The sequence below is a fragment of the Pygocentrus nattereri genome, chromosome 15, assembly GCF_015220715.1.
Source record: "Pygocentrus nattereri isolate fPygNat1 chromosome 15, fPygNat1.pri, whole genome shotgun sequence".
In the NCBI taxonomy this organism is placed as follows: domain Eukaryota; kingdom Metazoa; phylum Chordata; class Actinopteri; order Characiformes; family Serrasalmidae; genus Pygocentrus; species Pygocentrus nattereri.
This window is the reverse complement of record NC_051225.1, coordinates 15848449-15869059: the sequence shown is the minus strand read 5'-3', so window position 1 is coordinate 15869059 and position 20611 is coordinate 15848449. Positions and strand designations below refer to the sequence as shown.

General features: G+C 41.8%; 1 protein-coding gene across 9 annotated transcripts in view; it reads right to left on the bottom strand.

The window, feature by feature from the left end:
* sox6 (SRY-box transcription factor 6) overlaps positions 1 to 20611 on the bottom strand; it is a 163086-nt gene that overhangs the window by 63366 nt on the left and 79109 nt on the right. For all 9 annotated transcript variants that reach the window (XM_037545485.1, XM_037545489.1, XM_037545488.1 and 6 more), the window contains 2 exons: positions 14313 to 14402; positions 1020 to 1192 (listed from right to left, as the gene is read on the bottom strand). In XM_037545485.1, coding sequence (XP_037401382.1) covers positions 1020 to 1192; positions 14313 to 14402 — 263 coding nt within the window. The remainder of the gene's footprint in view (positions 1 to 1019; positions 1193 to 14312; positions 14403 to 20611) is intronic.

Genomic DNA, 20611 nt, shown 5'->3' with positions numbered 1-20611 from the left:
ACTCGTCTGCAAATGTGTCAGGATTAATTTGTGCCGGCTCCTTCACGAGTGTCAACAGTTAATTACTGTGTCGTGTCTGAATGGCTAAATGACATTCTAACTTCGGGCGGGTAGCCTCCTCCCTCCCTCAACCGCCCCGCAACCCCCTCCCACCCCCCCCACCCCCTTCTCTCCCTACTTGCCTCCCATCCCTACACCCCACCCCCATTTCCTTTGCCATTAAAAGGAAACATCCTCAGCTAACGTAACAGTAAATATAATCCTAATATAGGGAAATCATATAAGCATACAATCAGTGCCTATAAACTTTTGGTACAAGCTGAGTCTTAAGACATTAACAGAGAGAGTTTGTATCTAAAAATGAGACCAACCATCCAAGATGCATGCAGACGATTTGACATTAAGACATGCTTATTAATCTACATAATGTATTGAATAGCTTTCTGTGGGTTAATAATAATAATAACTATTAAAAAAAAAAAAAAAAAAAAAACGGATGAACCCTTCCCTCGATGCTCCCTGTCATTAAAGCAGTTCATGAGCTGTGTTAATCTGCTGATTTCTCCAATATGCCTCATTTACCTGATTTGTGCCTCTGATTTCATGCTAAGATTGATCTAATAGGGACGCCTTACAGCCTCCACATTTTATAAAACATACAGGATAAATTATACATTCTTCTCCATCACCCAACTCTTTTTCCTGGTTCAGTTGAAGGCCACAAAGAAGGTCTTATATAGGTAGTATTATGACAGAATAATACTATTTTAACTTTTATCTTTTTACTTGAGCTCCTCCTTTTGAAAGGGAAGTAATTACATTTTTTCTCTCAGTATTCTGAAGTGACTCTTCCGCTGAATGAGTGCAGGCTACAGTAGATTGGTGAGGCACTGCAAGTAACACTGTGAAAAGATATGGAATTAAAGGACAGAAAAAAAGCTAAAGAGGCACAGACTGCATATAGCACAGAACATACAGAGTGGGGCTGAGTAAAGTTCTGAGAAAGAAAGACGGCTCACTTGTTCTTGCTGCTGCCGAGCCAGCTCCATTTGCTGCCGCTGTTTCTCCATCTGCGAGGCTGCCAGTTTCTTCTGCTCGTCATGGGCAGCCAGCAGCTGCTCCCTCAGGCTGATCAGTTGGGTGATCATGGTGGAAAGCTGCCTCTCCTTCTCAGCCAGACTCTCTGGAGTACCTGCGGTTGACACAGATAGAACACTACCGATCAGTCTAGCGCTCTCGTTCATTTGTCAGACTGAAGAAGAAGAGACCGGCCAATCCTCAAATCAGTGGCCTTGACCTCATATAGTCATTTAAAACTAAAGGCAGATGGAGTCTGGAGGACATTTATATCTCAAGTTCCTTCAGAATATCATGCTCTTAGAAACAAGTCAGCAAACAAAGCGCTTGTCAAATGATCTGTGTGGCTGCGGCTTGCTGAAGCTATAAAAAGCATCTTAAAGGACTTGTGCTCCAGCCACCTCCTCAAGAAGCTCCTGGGAACAGTGTGTTAACGGCAGGCGAAGACCAAAGAGCCAGTGAATGCTGACCACTCCAAGCTCTTCAACTGGAGAGAATGGATGGGGGGGTTACCGAAACTGAGCCTTGCGGAAAGAGCGGAAAGGCTTCATTATGGTGCCAGCTTCTTGGCGACAGCAATGGAGGAAAGGAATTGTTAGACAAGGGGTGATGGTGCAAGACGGGTGAAGGTGGCAGATTAGTGACAGACAATGTGAGGCAAGTGTGTGTGTGTGTGTTTGGGCAAAAGGTGCTGCCAGGGCAATATAATGACTGCTTTCAATTCTCATTAAGGGCGTAGCAGACACAAACACCTCTGTTGGGTTGAACCTCTCTCTAACAGGGTCACCGTCACCTCTGCATTATCTCATTATCTCTATCGCTCTTTCACTTTCTCTCTCTCTCTCACACGAACACTGAACAGAGTCATTACTAAGTATACAATCATAGGAAACAATAACAGTGTCAGGCATACACACACATGTTTGTGCTGTGAGTATGTATGAGTGCAGAGGCTTTTACCCCAGTGCCTCTCTTCCTCTCTCTCCCTCTCTCTTTCTCTCTGCATCTGAAAGCTGAGGCAGATTCGCTGTACCTCTGGCTAATCAATGCTAAGTGATCCATTCATTGACTTACACAGGGGCCATAATTGCTCGTGAGAGGCTGGGCAGTAACTCACTTTCTACTGGGGAGCTCTCTCTCTCTCTCGTGCACTTTTTCTCTTCTGGGTGACATGCTGCTGTTTGGGCACATTCAGAGGGAAAGGGAAAGAGAAAGATAAAGAACGATACAAGAGAGAGATGGTGGGGGTTATGGTACAGTACAGCTGGCTTATGGCCAAGCCAGTGTTAAATTCTTTCCTGGGTGTCTTCCGGTATTCTGCTGGCCACATCTGTCTTGAGTTTCTCCGGGGGGCTCCCTGGGGCCCTCTCCAGTTCAACTATTTTAATTTGACTAAACACCTGATTTATTTTATCTCTCCGATGAGGACGGCCGTTTGTCTTAATAGGGCCTGTCAACCTCCAACCCCCAATTCAGAGCAGCTCACTGGCAAGGACTCAAGCCGGCACTGCAATGAAGGGGAAAGAAGAAGCAATTCTCCATTTATCCTTGCTCCAGAAAAAAGTCCCCTAAAAAGCGCCCATTCACGGAGGCGGCATGTGGTTTCGACTGGACTGAACTGACTTCTTATTCAGCTGACTACACTTGTTATGAATAGCTTATCTGTAGAATTGATACATTCGGCCACCGATTTTATTAATCTTTGGCTCGAGCTGTGAAGGGTCACATTTAGTGGTGTGTCACTGTCAGGGAAGGCTGATGACCCCTTCACCCACCGCCCATCTTCAAATACACCCCCCAAGCACACACGTGCGTGTGTACAGACAGGGAAATGGAGTGAGAGAGCGGAGAGAGCATGACCCTACACCCTGCCTCTCCTCTAACCCCACTTCCTCCACCTCTGCAGTTTCTCAAAGGCTCTGCATGGCGCTGGTTGGATATGGAGGGGGCAAACATCTGCACTCAGTACTGACCACTCAGGAGTCCTCTTCACTCAGCTCTTACTCAATCAAGCCCGCTCGTTGGTGCTCTCAGCCTACAGCTACACATTCTGCATGAATTCTAAGCCTCACTAAATCCAGCTTCACAAAAATGAAAAGACGTAGATGTCCTCTGAGCTAGACATTTCATAAAAAGGTCTGTGGCCCCACATTTCAATTCCTCACCCTTATAACTACATATCAGTCTCAAAGTAGTTACTGAAAAAGATACACTGAACTTGAATAAAATATCACATTAAGAAAATTATTGCCAACAATAAGTAAACTAAAAAACAGAACTGTAATGTATTTTATTTATATAACATAATATATTTATCCAAGTGAATCAAGTAAATTGAATAAATTGTTTCAGAATAATACGACTGAATAAGTCTGCAGTTTAAGGACTCAAATATCCCTTTAATCTGTGATCATCTGTGATTTGAGATCGATTTTGCATGACTGAGCCCTTTACGAAAATATATACTCACCTGATGGGTGTGTACTTGTATGTATGGATAAGTGCACATGTGTTACAGTGATCGTATATTGTTCAGAGGCTAGGGTGAGAGAGAGAGGGAGAGAGAGAGAGACAGAGAGGTGGGCTCGTAAGGGTCCGCACAGGGGCCATGTGTGGGGAGTGCTGCTTTGCCCAAACACTAGGAGCATACTAACAGAGCCTCCATTGTTTCTCTCTCTGGCTCAATTGTACAGAGCTGAGGCTGCCCCCCATCCTCACTCCTGCACTACCAAAATGGCAACTGTCAACTGCTACACCCCCCCTTGCATTCTGCTCTTCTCGGCTTTCTATTCTCTCCAAACTCCATTCTCATACTTTTGGGACTCTGACGTTACTAAAAGTCCTTGTTTTGCAAAGCCACTCCCTCAAGAAGAGAACTCAAACCAGAGCACATGCATACAGATGTAAACCAAAACACAAATACGTTGGACATGGCCATGGAGCAAATCTGAGCTACAGAGCAAATCCCCAGTATAAACGAACAGGCTGCACTTGGAGCCTTCCCTTTAATAATTTAGCGTGGCACACCATATGTTTTTTGTTGCCTCGCATTCAAGTGTTAAGATTCCTTTTCTTCCTGCGCTGAATTATGGATTACTTTTAAAATGCCAATAAAAGTTTTATTGGACAGGACAGCATGGGGAGGACGCGGTCTGGGTCAGCCTGTGGACTGCTGACACTGAGGCTGGCAGTGCATATTGCATGGCTCTTAACAGCAGTGGGTCTGGACTTTCTTGTAAAGGTGTCTCCTCCTATCATCATTGCTGAAGGAGATAGTCTGGTCAGGATGCCTCCCCGGTTAAATACAGTGTGTTGGCAGGACTCGAGTAATGACTTGTGGCAGGTTAAGGGGCACTCAGGTTGACTAACATGCACATGCCCGGGAGGGTGCAAGAAAAGAGGAGACAACAAAGTATGCAAAAGAGATAGATGAACTGCTGTATAGTTCATTCTAGAAAAGAAGCCTATGCTATATTAACTTTGGAGGAGACTTGCTGCCAAAGTTAATTTTATTATTGATACTGTCTTAGCCAATAATCAATTCATTTTGTCTGGCTGATTTTTTTAAATTACCAGCATTGTTATGCACCTACAGAACTAATGTTTATACTATCAACAACTGATTAAGGCCACTATAAGTACGCTGTAAAACATTAGCAAAATGTCTGCCAACAGTGATGCTGTTTATTTACAGTAAATGTATGTTTTCTCATTGACTGTAAAAATCTGTAATTTTACAGTTATATAGATACTAGTTATTCTGGTTACTATGTCATACTGTAGTTGCATTAACAATAACAGCAAGTATTAAAATAAATGCAAATATCTTTAAAATAAAGGTGATATTTATGTTTATCAATTTATACTCAATTTCTAAATTAACAAGTTTTAAAATACAGGTGTTTGTTTTTTTTTACGTGTTTCATATTTTTTTAAAAAATGGTATTGACCATTAAATTACTATTCCAGTAGTAATTCCAGTACTTTGTGTGTACTGTAGGATAACCTAGTGACTGTCTCCGAGCTAATGCTAAAGCTCCAGACTTACATCCCTCAAGCACACCATAGGCACAGGGTTATGTTAAATTGTTATTGTTTCCCAGATTGAACTTGTCACTTATTGGTAAATATATAAAAAAAAATAATGCTAAATGTTCATTTTAAATGCTTGTTAATTTTGCATGTTAATTCATAAAAATAAATGGATTAATAGATACAATTTTTTTTATCAGATTCCAGTAATTTGTGTTCACACGCCAGACGCAACAAGCCTGATTGGGATGATCACCTTATTCTGCATCCTAACCCTCTTCCTTCAGCGTCCCAAACCAAGAGCAGAGGACGTCTTTACACGATGAATGACGGAGGCCCAAAACAACAGGGACCACAGTGACTGAGTGAGTGAAAGGGGGGCTGTCGAAAAGAGGGCCCAGTGGATAAAAGACACTTTGTAGGGGTGCGATTTGTTCTGTCCAACAACTATTCTCCCAACCCTGGCAACCCCACACCCCTCCCGCACCCTTCTAATCAAGCAGCCCCTAATTTGAGTTCCAAGTCCTGTAGCAGGAAAAGAGAAGGCAGCTTGTAACTTTGAAGGGTCCCAAGTGAATGAGACAGATAAAAGCTTCAGGCAAACACAAGAAAGAAAGAATGAGGAGAGAGAAGAAAAAAAAGAGAGAGAAAAGGGGCGAAAAAGGAAAAGAATCACAAGGCTCCCTATTCTCTTCTCAGCCTTTGGTTAGGACAGCTGAGCCATTATGACTAAATGTGAATGACTTTTTTTTCCCCCTTAAACGTCCCAACACTGGAATTTCTTTGTCTCTCCATCAGTCGGCTATTGTGGATGCTCCCATATGCTGCGAGCCCGTCCTAAGTAAATTAGGCGGCCTGTAAAAGCGTCAATTGTGCCAGGGCTGGGCCTGGACACAGACTGCACATAGCTGGCATGCCTGACGTGGCTGGAGGCTCAGTGCTGGGCTTCTACATATGAGAAAAAGGTGTAACCAGCCCTGTTATGCAAAACACACACACTAATGGTTTTCAGCCCTGCTATATACTGATTTAGTGCCTACATATAGACTGATAGCCCAAGGAAAAGTTCTTGTGGTCATGCTGATTTGGATCTTCGTACTGTATGGCTTGCAAATAAAAATATGTTAAATGACTTTAAAATACCTATTACATTTTTTCTCTATATATACAGCTCTGTTAATGATAATGTATGAAAAATATATTATGAGGAGTGAAATAACTATTTTATTTGCAGGCTGAAAAAAAGCGGAGACACAATGAACTTGCAAACAAATTTAGCGAAAGGGCAAAATGTTACCAAACGAATGCCAAGCAGTCTAAGTAACTCCTCTTGCCATCTAAAAACAGATAATGGATCATTTTATAGCAATGTCCATTTTTTGTGTCCCTAGCGTTTACAGATATATTACACTTAAAAAACATGTTAGTGTTACAATTTATTTATATTTTAAAATAAAACAATGTTATTTTAACAATTGCACCTTCTTCAGCCTCAATTCAGCAATATTGGTTTTTAAATCAATCATATAGAGTCCCCAGGAGTCGTGTCAGTGGTGTTACAGCGTAACAAAAACATCTCTTATTTTGAAATAAAAGTCACACTGATGACATCATTTGACTTCCTTTTACCTGTTTTCTGAGGATCTATGAAGAGAAGCACATGGTGAGTCCACTGTGTCTTTCACTTCTCAGAGATTTTCTCATTTAGCTCATGATTTCATATGAAGCTTTTAGCTGACATCACTGGTGTGACCAAATTTATTCTGAGGTAATTGTGAAAAACTAGAATACAAATAGATTAAATTCCATATTTTAGTGGATGTTCCATGATAAACAGCATGTGGTTTGATGTTCTGTAGCAACAATTTTGTAAAATGCATTTTTCATTAAAAATGTCTCTGGTGTTTCCTTTATTATATGTAACACCGATGAGGATCGGGTAACACTAGTGACACCTATGGAGAGACAGAAAAGTTCGTGTTTCTGTAGAATGACTAGTACAGCCAGGCAACTCACTGAAATCTGAAACCTACACAGCTATCAGAACTGGATTTAGCACTAAAAGTCTGGAAAAATCATACTGCCCATGTCATTTAGCACACATATACACACAACCTCAGCCTGTTGAGTGGCCATTGCTTTTTTGAGCAATATGGCACTCAAAGAGCTTCCTTTGCCCCTGAATTGAGACAATATGAGCAACAGCTGTTTTACCTGGCCGAGTGCCCCCGCGCAATGATATAAACCCCGCTAATCCTGCCAATAAGGCTTCATTAACAAGCATGAGCAAGGACGTGCTAGCACATATCAACATATGGCAGACCCAAGTCATCATATCAGAAAAACCTTTCAGGACTACGCGAAAATTTAACGGCCTCGTCCAAGCTTTACAGTTCCATCCACCTTTTTTAATCTAGCCACAAACAAGACAGTGTAGACTGAGCACTTAAGCGCAATTAGCTGTGTTTGCCAATGTTAATGAGGCTGTGTGCTAGTATGGTTGGCGAAGTGTGTGGGTGTCCTTGTGTATGCAGTAGGACAAGAGTTGGGACTACTATGACACTCTAGCTGCTGGAATCACATTGCGCCACAAATGCTTCCACGCTCACTTCTCTTTAATTCTGAGAAGAGGTTTTACTTTTGTTTTGCCACAATATTCAAATGTAATTATGAAATTACATATTTATCTATTATACCAAGCTTACATACTACTTCAACAGCTTTGTGGCTGCATTTCTGAGTATTTTTGGTTTGTTTCAAGTTGTTATGTCAAGAAATACCCACATGGCAAAAATGTGACATTTTGTAACAATGTAACAATTTTGGACACAACAATATCTTTCCATCAAATTCAAAAGTTGAGTGAGAAATAAGTAATATCAAATTACACAATGCTTTTTCTTAGCAGCAGTGAAAAATGCAACTTCACATGCACTCCTGACTGACACCAAAAGTCAACAAAGTGGGTCTTTAACTGAGCCGCAATTCATGTTTCTGACATTCATGGAGTGCTTTAATAGCTGCAGACGACCTACTGACAGCGACGTGTACACAAACGTAACTAAGCTAATTCTGAAGCTCATTCACAATCCCCACCCCCGACCCCATACAAACATCTTCATTACAGAACTCCACTCCAGCAACAGCCCAGCCTGAACTCCTGAATATCTCTAACACGTTACAGAACCACCCTGATAAGATAAATCCATTTCTTTGTCATGTTTGGTGGTCAGACATAACCAGGCTGGAGAAGCCTTGAACAGAGCACTTGCGCTACTTTTAAAATCAATAATTCATCTCTTATGAAAATGCCTTGACCCTTTCCTACTTTTATCAGAGAGCCAATGAGAGGCCCTGGTTGGAGACAACAAGCAGAACTGGCCACCATTCAAGGCCTTGCTCTTCTTGTAAAACTTTCTGGATGGGGACTGGAAGAATGAGTCATGTGCTTTTGTCTGGGTGCCTCCACCTTGATGGTTCCGTACTTCAGTCCAAAACAGCAGTATGAATACTCAGATATTTTTCGTCTAAGATTAGTTTTACATTTTCACTGCCCACTGCCATTTCAGAGGTGAAGAAAAATATGTTCTTGCATTGATGTCAGGATTTTCTTAATTTTGGTCCGTTTCCATTGTTCCATTCCTCAATAAATGTTTACACGATGTAAACGCAGCTTTCTGTAGCCTCTTAAAACTCCTTGGAACCACCGGTGTACTTTGTCATATTCTTCATAACTTTCATATTTCATAGCTACTTTCTGAAGGTGGGCATTGTATGGGGCTGTAACTCTTCATTCCAGTCAAATAGATGATGATGTCATTTTAAACTCTTATAATAAAAAAAGCTCAAATTACAGTTTGTTGTTCTACTGAAAGTCGACCAATTTTTCCACAAATCTGGGCTATAAACTATAAACAGATGGCATCTCTTCAGTGATCTGCTCTGTAAACATTATTTTTTATGAAATAATACAAAGAGCGTCTAAGATTTTGGCAATATACCCTGGAGAATAAGAGATTAAATAGGTTTAAAAAAATAAGTTAAGTTCTATGACAGCAACAACATAAAGGCCCTGAAGCCCTGTGGCTGAAACTGGAGGCCAACCTGGTACTGCTGTTGTCGGAAATCCAGTGCAATATGTCCTAAAGCACCCGGCTCCAATCCTGCCAGAGATTAACCAGTGCCACACGCCTGTGAGTGTAACTTTAGCCCTGTGACCCATTCTGATAAACACCACCTCTCACTGCACTGGAACATACCAGGTTAAAACGAACATTTGTTCGGGTATAGGCTCATACAAAGATACGCTTCTAATGTGCAGATTATTAAGCTATTGAGTTTCACCACCTCAGAGAAATAAGAGACCAGGCAGACATGGTATATTTAACTAGCGCATGGCATTTTGGATGCGCTTAATAAATGAAAATATTTGCCTAGTAAGAGCATTTAAGCATGTGCGCTGTGGTCCATTGGAGTGATTTTCCTCTGGCCAGTACAGTCTGAGTGTGTGTGTGTGTGTGTGTGATGTGCCCGCGCGTGTGTGTGTGCACGGCTGCCACCGAGGCCGTCTCCCTCACCGCACTCCTATTTGCAAGGGCTTTCAGTAACACCATGTGAGAAGAGCAGGAGAAGCAGAAAACAAGGTGTGCCTTTCTGCCGTCCCACCGCCACAAGCTAAATTCCTCAATTCATTAGGAGAGCAACGGAGCACAGCTCACCCCGCATTCATCTCACAAATGTGGCCCAAAGAATAATAATTTACTGTAGCTCATATTTCACTTGGGTACATAAGGGCAAACAGTTTGCCTATTGAGGCATTGGGGGGGAGGGGTGGTGAAAAATGCAAAGCGTGGCACTTCTGAATTGGGGAAATGGAGGAATATTTCAGAGTGGTTGAAGGGTGGAGGTGGTTTCCTCTCTCTTTTTTTCTCTCTCTCTCTCTCCCTCTCTTTCTCTTTCTCCCCCGATCTCTCGCCCTTAGGAACAATGCCTTTGGATAACAAAGGATTTGGCCAAGGATAACGTTTCCTAATCTGCCTAATAAGCCCAGTATGTTAGGGTTCAAATATCAGCCCAAGTTTTTCCACACTGTTTTAAATCCTCAATTGATCAGATTTTCCTGTATGTCTACATTCTTTATGAAAAATAATGATAGTCTAAACATTTAATATACCTGAATATATCTTTCACTTAAATATAAGTCAATAAGCATTATCAGTGGTGTACTCTTAAGATCTGATTTCATCACAAACTGCCCTCATTTGATCTAGCAAGGAGAAAGAAATTCACATCATGCATGTGTTTACAGACACAGTGTCATATCTGTTGGTGCAGGTTTTGCTGTTATTGGGGCAATTAGGAATAAAGGCAAACGGTAAATTGAATAATCGTGTTTTCAAGCAAATCCAGCTGTCAGAACAATCACAGCTCTGTGCACTCACAGTGTACCTTCTGCCGGACAAGACTTAGTCAGACTGGAATCAAAATTGGGCTCAGCTTCAGTGTTCTCACTCTATTTCTTGCTACCCTCGCTCTACTCTTAAAGAGCTTCTACTTATCTGCTGACCCCAGAGAGGCTGTGGAGGTCCCTCCTCTGTTGTGTAAATGCCGTTAGAAAATCCATCAGGAAATGCATCTCACTTCTGGCGTTGTGTGATGGGCTCATTTCTTGCATTGTAGCTAATTGAAGAAGCCTATTTTGTGAGCTCTCACTTTTGTTTTTCTTCTGTTCTTTCAATGAGCGAGGCAGTCTATGTTAAAGTCACATAAGGATCCCATGGAAACATGGATTCTCTGAATGGACAGCTGAAGTTAAACAACTCTGCGAGAGAGTGGAATTCAGAAGCTCAGAGATGACTAATCAAAGAGATTAAAGCAAGAGATCTCACTGCTACAAAGCGTCCATCAAATACATTCAAAATACCACTCAAACTTTTAGCAAAGTCTTTTCTTTTTTGTTCCTCAGTGCTAAGTAGGTGGAATGGTGACTATGAGAAGAAATGCAAAATGTGGTTAAACACAGATCAACATAAATCAGACTTTTACTACAGCATGAAGGATCCAGACATCTGGAGTTACTGTTGTCCTTATTTCAATGCAGCTGCATATTTATTTGTAATGCCAATGAGCTCATGATAGTTTTGGTAATCACAACAACTTTGCGTCTTGATCGGGCAGCGTCTCTCATTAATCCACAATAAGCTGGAAGCGAATCGCATAGCACTGTACAGGACAGTACCCCTCTTCCCCTCCTCTCTGCACCTTTTAGAGTGTGCCAACAAGCCATGTTGGGCTGTGCTGTGGCTTGGCCTCTCTCCAGACAGCCTGCCTCTCCTGCTCTGTGGTTTTGTTCAGCAGATCTCGGCTCCTCTCTTCACCGTTCCTCCTGACTGACAGCAAAGTTCAGGTATGAAAACAAACACATCGCTCAGGCAGTGGCCTGCGGAAAAGGGATCCATGGCTTGCTCCGCTTTGCGCCCTCACTCTATCCCTGCTACGACTTGGACAGGCTTAGAAGTAACATAAGAGGAAATAATTATAAGCTGACTGGAGCCTAGGAGAACTGCCTCATGTTTCAAATCATGTCTTAAACCAACCACCTATTCGATTTGCCTTTAGAAACTTTCATTGACTATGAAAAGCACTGTATCCTTCAGCATCCATTGCATGTATTTCTCCTGCACCGTTCCATGTGATGAGCCGCAAACCCAGAAAAACGAGCTGCTGTCATAATTTTGTTTACTTGTTTGGGAGATCATGTAGAGAGAGCGAGTGCAGACTTGTTTAAGAACGCACAGCATAGCTAACTGTTCTCTCTCTTATTTCACCAGGGTCATTGTTCCTTCGTTCCTGAAGGGTTTCCGGGGGAGTTCTCCCACCAACAGGACTTCATCCATTGTTGCAGCAACAGGCAGAATTGTCCTGGTGCCTCAATATGCTAAAAAACGCAAACAAAAAAAGCCACATCTCTACAGAGCGCTTGCTCAACAGCTCTACTAAAGGTGCCTTTCTAAAAGGCAAAAATAATGTGGAGATTTTTTTTCCTTCCCATGCGGCAGAAATTCATATCTCGCTTGTGTATCTTCAAAACATCAAAAGCAAGTTCTTTTTTTCCCCCATGATGCAGAGACAATGGGACGAACAGTGAGCTCTAGGCAGAATGTGCAGTCCCATTGGCTACAGGCCGAATGCATACAGTTGGGAGGAGAAATAGCAAGGCCAGCCAGCCAGCCACGGCTTTTCATCCTCATGTCATCCTTTATCTGCCACTCGCTCCCATTCATATGAAACCTACAGGCGCGCATGGCCTTTGTATTGATTTTTTAACCCGACAATTAACGTGGTCTCTGATTTATCATTGCACTTTAGATCTTAATCAAACGGTGCATGCGCGTGTACATGCGCAAGGGTCTCGCTCTCTCTCTCTCTGTGTGTGTGTGTGTGTGTTTTTCTCTTTTTCCAGCTTGGTGCCTTTGTTTGTGTTTTAATTAAGCAGACCTTGTGCGTCTCCAACCCTGAGCTTCCTTTTTAATTGCCCGTACTTACATCGGGCCGACTTCAAACGCGTTAGAGAGACATTTTGTAAGGGGGAGCACAAAGCAGGCCTTTGAAATGTCTACAGTCATATGAAATGGCACGCTAATTAGAAACCTTAGGCTGCCGGTATGATATGAAAAGTAGTTCTGTCTGTTTTCCCCTTGTGTCGGCTTGAGTCTTGGCGGGGAAGGGCAGAATGTAGCCACCAAGGAAGGGGCATTGTCGACACCTCTACCTGCTCCTACCTTCGAAGCATGACCTCACCTTGCGCCCGTTTTTCAAATGCGAAAATGCCCTGTAATTTTAAAATATCTGCTTTCCAAAGACTAAATCATTCTCCCCGCCATTTTCTCCACTGCACTTTGATCTACGGTGGCACATAACGGGGGCAGGTACAATGAATCTTCTGCAACGTGATTTACATGTGTGGGGTTCATTAAGGTTATTGCCGATGAATACACTTATTAGAATGTATGACTGTTTTTTTCTTTTACTCCCTCCTCCCCTTTTAGTACACGGAGTAAATCTAATCCGATAATTAAAACCAAGGACAAATGTTATTTATAATTCTAAATAAAGCACAGGAGGTACGGGGAACCATTAAGCCGGGAAACAGAAAAACAATAACACTCTTCTCTCAAATGTTATTTGCTCTGTTATCAGACTCCTGCTTTTTACTGGATCTAAATACCCACTTGATTAAAATTGGCATTACATGTTGATACTTTACCATACAGGATCTGGTAGTCTAAGCAGATCCCTTTGACACCTTCATCTCCTTCATGCAAAATAAATAAATAAATAACATTTTTGAAAAAGGTTATGAAAGATGGCTCAATTGCAGAGTGGCACCGGCATGTGGTGAGAATATGTGACAAACGGACTGAGGGTGTGGGTGAGACAGTTTTGGTGGGGAACAAAGTGCCAGAGTGAGGGAGAAAAAAGAGAGGAGAGATAGTGAGTAGGGAGGGAGGAGAGTGGAGCCAGAGCTGAGCTGGAAAAAGCTCCGGTGTTATCACTGGGCTGGTACTGCGCCTGCTGCTGCTACATAAACACACGCCTGTAACAGTCAGTGCTAAGATCTGCGCCCAGGAAAAAAAAAAAAAAGAGAGAGAAGGATGTGGGAACTGAGAGTGTTCGCTCCGATTACTTCAAACCTGCTTTACTCTCAAGCTTTGTCTGACCATCATATAAGTCTCATGTATCTGACCAAATTCAGGTCCTAACTGCACTTACACTAACTGGAAAAGTACAACCTCCATAATGCAGTCAGACACACACACACACACTCGTTTGTCTTGCTATACATATGAGGATGTCCATAGGTTTGTATTTGTGCTACACCTAAGACTAATCCTAACGCTAACCTCAGCATCCAAAATGCAATTTTTTGCTCTTTTAGTTTCCAAATAAAAAAAGTAATTGGTGAAAATGCTCACATGGGTGAAAATGAACACATGCTCATGTGACGAAGAGCAAAATGTCCTCATTTGAGCAAAAAATTTCATATAGGTCCATCATAGTGAGGACAATGGGTCCTCACAAGTGTAGCATTACACACAGAGAGAGAGAGAGAGAGAGAGAGAGAGAGAGAGAGAGAGAGAGAGAGAGAGAGAGAGAGAGAGAGAGAGAGAGAGAGAGAGAGAGAGAGAGAGAGGCAAACTTACCTTTTATTTCTCCCAAAAGCTCACTTGTGTTCAGTCTCTCCATCTTCTCTTTCCAGTCTTTAGAAAGGAGTTTTTCCATGCAGGAGGATTCTGAAAGAAAGCAAAACAGTACATGAGTTTGGCTATAACTCCTACATTAATCACAGGAGAACATGCAGTAAAAGAGTCCACTGTCCAAAGCGGACACAGTCTGATTTTATTCTGAATTCACATTGTTAAAAACATTTGTGAGATGAATGTGTCTAAAAAGGTGCGCAATGAATGGTAAAGAATCAGCAATTCTAAGCAGAACTCTGGGGGGAAAAAAAAAAAAAAAAATGGATTTGTGATTAACATCAGTGCATCTTTTTTCCCCTTTTTTCCAAATATATGTGATGCTATGAATCATCTTCTATTTTACAACTTTAACTACTTTGGTACATACACCAAAAACAGGACAAATGAACTATAAAAAATAGATAATCTCAAAAAAGAAGCACCATCTAATCATCTAAACACTTGAACATGGCATTGTCATGTAGTATTATACACCAGTGAAATCAAGGGACACGAGGAAGCTTAAGTGCCATGCACTGCAACAGGAGCTTGTATTGAAACAGGCCTTAAATCCTTAGCATTTGAGTCTGAGCCATAAAAACCTTGAGGAACATAACCGTTTGTGTTTGTTGATCATGAGACGCAGCAAAACTCCTCGTTGAATGAATGCTCACCTATTCAAAAGTAAAGTAGTAGGCCTACTAGAAAAAAAAAAAGTTCAGAAAATTGTAAAGAAGGAAATGCTACAGGCAGCCTAGTCTCTAAGGCACCATTACAAAACAACCAGAATAAAAATCAGCTATGCTATAGAATAGATTGTGGTGTAGCAGTACATTGAAAGTACATCAGAGAACATGTCCTAAAGGTCAAAAGAGTGTATTGGAATTTCCTATACAACAAACACAGCAGGGTTAGCAACTGAATTAAATGTAGAATACAATTCTCAATAAAGCTCTGAAATAAATCTATTCTCACCACCAAGGTGAATCTCCATAACCTGAACACAGACGTAAGTGAATGAGCAGAAATCGATAGTTTGGCTCTGCATTTCTATTCTTTCTGAAAGTGAGAAAAAGCAAAAATGGATATACTTGCATGGTCAATACCATTATCAATATCAAGCACTCACGATGGTCACGAATAAAGAAACAGGACATAAACAAACACACACACGTACAACCGTGTGGGGTGGAGCTGTTGTCTGAATTTAATAAGGGCCGTGCTGCATGATCTCTGGAGGCCACTGCAGGCTGGTGATACTGCAGATAAGGTACAGGCCTCCAAAGAGACATTAAAGAAGAAGGTAGATGAGGTGGTGGACGGGGCAGGGCTGCTGGGCCGTGCAGCCAGCAATGATGAAAACAATTAACATTTGTCCGTCAGACAATGAATCAGGGGGAGGAATGGCTGGAATCCGTCGAGCTATGGTCCGGGGTCGCTGATAAAGAACACACTGCTCACCAGATCCTCGCAGCCCGGGTCATGCTGTTCCCATCACACACACACACACACACTCAAACATTCACATTTACACTATATGCACATAAACAAAAAACGTATAGAGACCAAAAGAAAGACAGGGAGAGGTCTTACTTACAAGGCCTTCCATAAGAGCTACATTATCTCATTTATAACTGTCCATAAAAGTTATAAAAGTTATCATTTCTAAGACTGTACTTGTATTACTAACTCCTTCAGTATCGGAGTATATCATATGAACACTCATATCTACTTTGAAAGCATATCTTCATAGAAATGCACACAATGCTTTGTATAGCTGATATATTTGTATTGAATATACTGGATCACTGTTAATGTGGTACTGTAAAGCACCATTGAGCTCCTGGGGAAGCTGCTGGAGCGTATCCCAGCGGTCATTGGGCGGAAGGCAGGATAAACCCTGGACAGGTCACCAGTCCATCACAGGGCATGAAACGTAAACATGTTTAATTAATTGTAGAAATTCTTAGAATTGGTAGGGTATGTCCCAATGCTGTTTCAGTGACAGTGCGCACACAACGTAGCTTGGACACAAACTTGTGCAAGGGCTTTTGGTGAAGTTTCCTCTGAACACACATGTCAGTGGAATAAACAACACTAAAAAAAAATGATTTTCAATGCAGCCTTGGACTTCTGGAACCCACTATATATACACAATTATTTTTACTGCTGCTATTCTTATCATTATTACATCTCCTTTTGGTTAATGCAGTCTGTAAAAGCATCATTGGAAACTGACCCAGCTGCACCACTTAAACCAAAACCCCTTTGGAGCCCCTGCACAAGTCAAGAGCCCCGTTCGGCACACATGGGCCATAAGCAAGGGCCCTCCCTAGTGTCATGTTGCCTGCAGATGACATCATGGGGAAGAAGAATAGTATTTGTTCTGTGTGGAAGAGGCCAGAGGACAGAGGTCTAGAGCAGAAATTTCTCGCCGCCGGCCCTTTGACACTGGGTTGCGGGGGGTTTACTGCCAAGCCGGTGACTCTCACAATGCCTCACTTGTGAACGCACTCCTGCCGAACAAAAGGGCACAATTCATGAGCGCAAAAGTGCCGGGATTGACTTTACAGGCTCCATTACTGACTCTTTGTGTTTCTGGGTATTGTAGTCATATCATGAGGTACTCCAGGCTACAGGACATTCCAGCTGAAATGGATCATCATGCTTATGAACACGGGATGATGAAAGTAAAATTTCATGTCATGGTTTTTTTGACAAGCCTTAAGTGCCTTTTACTTGGTGTAGACAAAGAAGCATTTAAAAGCAAACTGACTAGAAATGAACTAAATTAATGTGAAATTTTCACCATAAATACAATTTTTAAGTTGAGACCCTTGGAATCACAATACTTCAGTTTCAAATGATCAAACAAGTTTTCAAAAGGAAAACATCTATATCACATACAATCTGGAGCAGGTAAAAGAGACAGAGAAGTAACGTTATTGTGCTTGAATCCCCACATCGTCCATTACAAGCTGGCCAACAGGACATCTCTCCTTTAGGGTCATTCTAACATTACTTCTACTTTATTGACTTTTCCAATCCTGAACTCACAGTTTGCTTCTCTCACCCTGTGTGAGATTAGGTTAGTGTGTATGTCCTGGCAGCAGAATCACACGGCTCAGGGGTCTGTGATTCGGGTTCTTTTCTAGAAGGGCCCTCATCCCCGAGCAAAAATGCTTCCTCTGTCAGATGCAAGCACGTCAACACACTCCTCTCATACTACAAACACACGCACACAACAAACAATAACATTCTTTCCTCTTTCCTGAAAAGAAGGGGAAAAAAAAAAAAAAAAAAAAAAAAAAAAGAGTATGGCACTTCCTTTTATGGCTGTGAAGGAACTGTCCTGAGAGGGGTCAAAGGCTTTATGGAAGACTTTGCCATATTCCTACCCTCTCTCTCTCTCTCTCTCTCTCTCTCTCTCACACACACACACACACACACACAGACTTGCACAGATGCTGCTCCAGCACTTGATCATTAAGGAATGCACCAACTGTTGGAGATAATGCGGTGCCAGCTCCCATTCTGCTCCACTCTGCCTCCCTTGAGAGTGGCCGCTCCCTGCCCTCCTCCACACACACACACACACACACACACACACACACACACATTCATGCAAACACACACTACATCTGGAATGCACCAGAATGGCCCTCTGCTGTAATTTTTTTTTTTTTTTTACCTGGAAGAAGTGAGGAATGTCTGGACTGTGCATATGGGTATATTCATTTTTGTACATTTTCAGGACAAAAAAGATACTGATTTTATTAACTGCTTGCATGAATTTGTAAAGTCCTTTTAAACAAAAGCTACATGTTTAATTTCTTAAGTGCACTTGCAAAACCATTTTTTTGCTACTGAGGTTAAGGTTATGGTTAGATTTCTTATGGTGTGTCCTAGGTACCTAAACATATTTTTTACAGCCATTTATCTAAGAAATAAGCATGCATTTGGTTGTAAAATCACCATATGTCCTTAGAGTAAATGCAAATAAATTAAAATATAGTAACAATAAAAGTAACAGGAATGGATCTATTCAATTCCATTAGTAGGACATCTGATTTAGCTTAATAAAGTGCTGATTAGCCCAGCCAGGTATTGGATTACAACTAAAAATTATACAAGCAGAGATTTGAAAATGGTTAAACGAACACACTCATATAAATAAAATCACTGCTTATTATATTGAAATTATGTGTATTTTTTTTATAACATTTATAACATAGTTTTTTAGTAGTGCTTTATATAACACACAAGACACACACAGGACTGTGCAAAAGTCTTAGACAGCCAAGAAAAGTTCTTTTTTTCAAGGTGCCTTTCACACTGTACCTTATGTATGTACATGTAATTTAACCTGTATGTGTGTGTGCATGAGATATCTCGAGGAACTCACTGAAGAAAAAGAAAAAAAAAAAAAAAAAACTCATCAACTGTTAACTGCTAAATAAAACTATCTGGGTTCTAACTGCTGCACATGAGGATACTTTAAGAAAACATGTGGTTCATGAGAGGGTTGTCTGGCTTCTTTCAATTCGCCCTTATAAAAGCTAGAACACTTGTGAGGAATTTAGATTAATAATAGGAGGAAAATTTTTTTTGTTCAACTTCCCAAGTTGCATTCCATCTCCGCCAGTGCCAATAGAAACACTGCTTAATGTCTGGGCAACACTTACTGTCGCATTAACATATTTCGGATGTAAAGTAACAAAAGTAGATCATTCGTCTTCAAAAATCAAGCAGGGCTTGACTAAAGTCTTTCGTCTTTCAACACGCTGCCTGTTCTGATGAGAAGTTCAGCACAGCTACGTTTCCCAAACACATTTATGTACATATTTCACAGTAGGATTCTCAAGGAGGCTTTGACATTTCAAGATGGAAGAAAGTACTTCAGAAATGTGAAAGGAGTTGCGCTCGGAAGGATGGCGTGAGTAGATAAAGAAAGAAACGCTGTTGGTTTTATTGTTGTTTCCCCTGTGAGGGCCCACCGAAATCTCACCGTGTCCTCCTCTGAGATAAAGTGCAGTATGGCTCAAGAGGGGGGACCAATTCAGCCTGGGTGACTTTGGAATGAAAACAATAGGCCTTATCTGTCTCATATTTACATGTTCCCAAGTCACCCCACAACACCACAACAACAGGCGGCTGAATTTGGCCACTCTGTCTCAACAGACCCAAAGTAGCTTGCTCTGGCTCAGCCTAGTTCAGATATGGCAGAGGCACTGGGGAGGAAAGCTTGTCGAATGCCCTGCTGATGTGGAGTCACTTGAGAGACGGGGGAACAAAACTCTGGGCAACGGGTCCAAAAATTGAGAGAGAAAGTGAGAGAAAGTCCTACACCCATAGCCTCGTAATGCCAGCGCCTTAGAGCCAGCCTGGCCCAGCATGTGTGAATAAATACCCCTGACGCGCTCCGAAGCGGCTGTGTAGCTTTTGCAGCACCCACACCACTCTCTGGAGAGACTGGAGAGTGCCTCTCAAAACAAGAGGATTACAGGGCAGCACGCCTCGCTTTCTTTCCCCAAACGCAGCGGGGGCCAGGCACAGCTAGCATGCTACAATCCATTTTTGCCCTGATAAAGCCAAAGCTTCCAAAATGCCATTATAGTCGCTGGACCCATTGTTGGACTCTCAAAGGAGAGGCTTCATGATCCCATTGCTGCGCTGCAGCCGTGGAGCCACAAGCCTAAAACGCAGCACAGCCTATCGCCAGCACCTAGACAAATAATCCGTACTGCTCCTGTATGGATCTAACCACTATCTCCTAACCAATCTCTGCTTAAGCCTGTTGCAGCAGATACCCTCTCATCTTTACAATGGGAGAGCAACAGGAGCTGCTCGCTCTGGAAAAAAAAAAAACACCTAGAGCAAAGATAGGGGAACTAGATTGCAAACAGGGCCTTAAACACATAAAAAGAAAGAGTAATGGCACCTGTAAATCTCAACAAAGCAACATTTTAAGAGATCATGTTTGGTGTAAACAGAGATCTCAGCACCTGGTGGAGCCCACAGCCAAAATGGCATGTTTAACACAAGCCACAACAGAGGAGCAGTCAAACTCATGTAAGCAATGTCAATTTCACTACCTGGTGCCAGAATTTAGCTGCTTTTTTTTTTTTTGGTGAAATGTTAAGAAGAAACATTTATCAGCATTTATGCACTGTTTATTGTTTATTCTCAGAAAAGGTCTTTAGCTGATTCAACTTTTCCTACATTCTTAAACTAAGATGTTTAACCTCATATATCCAAAATGG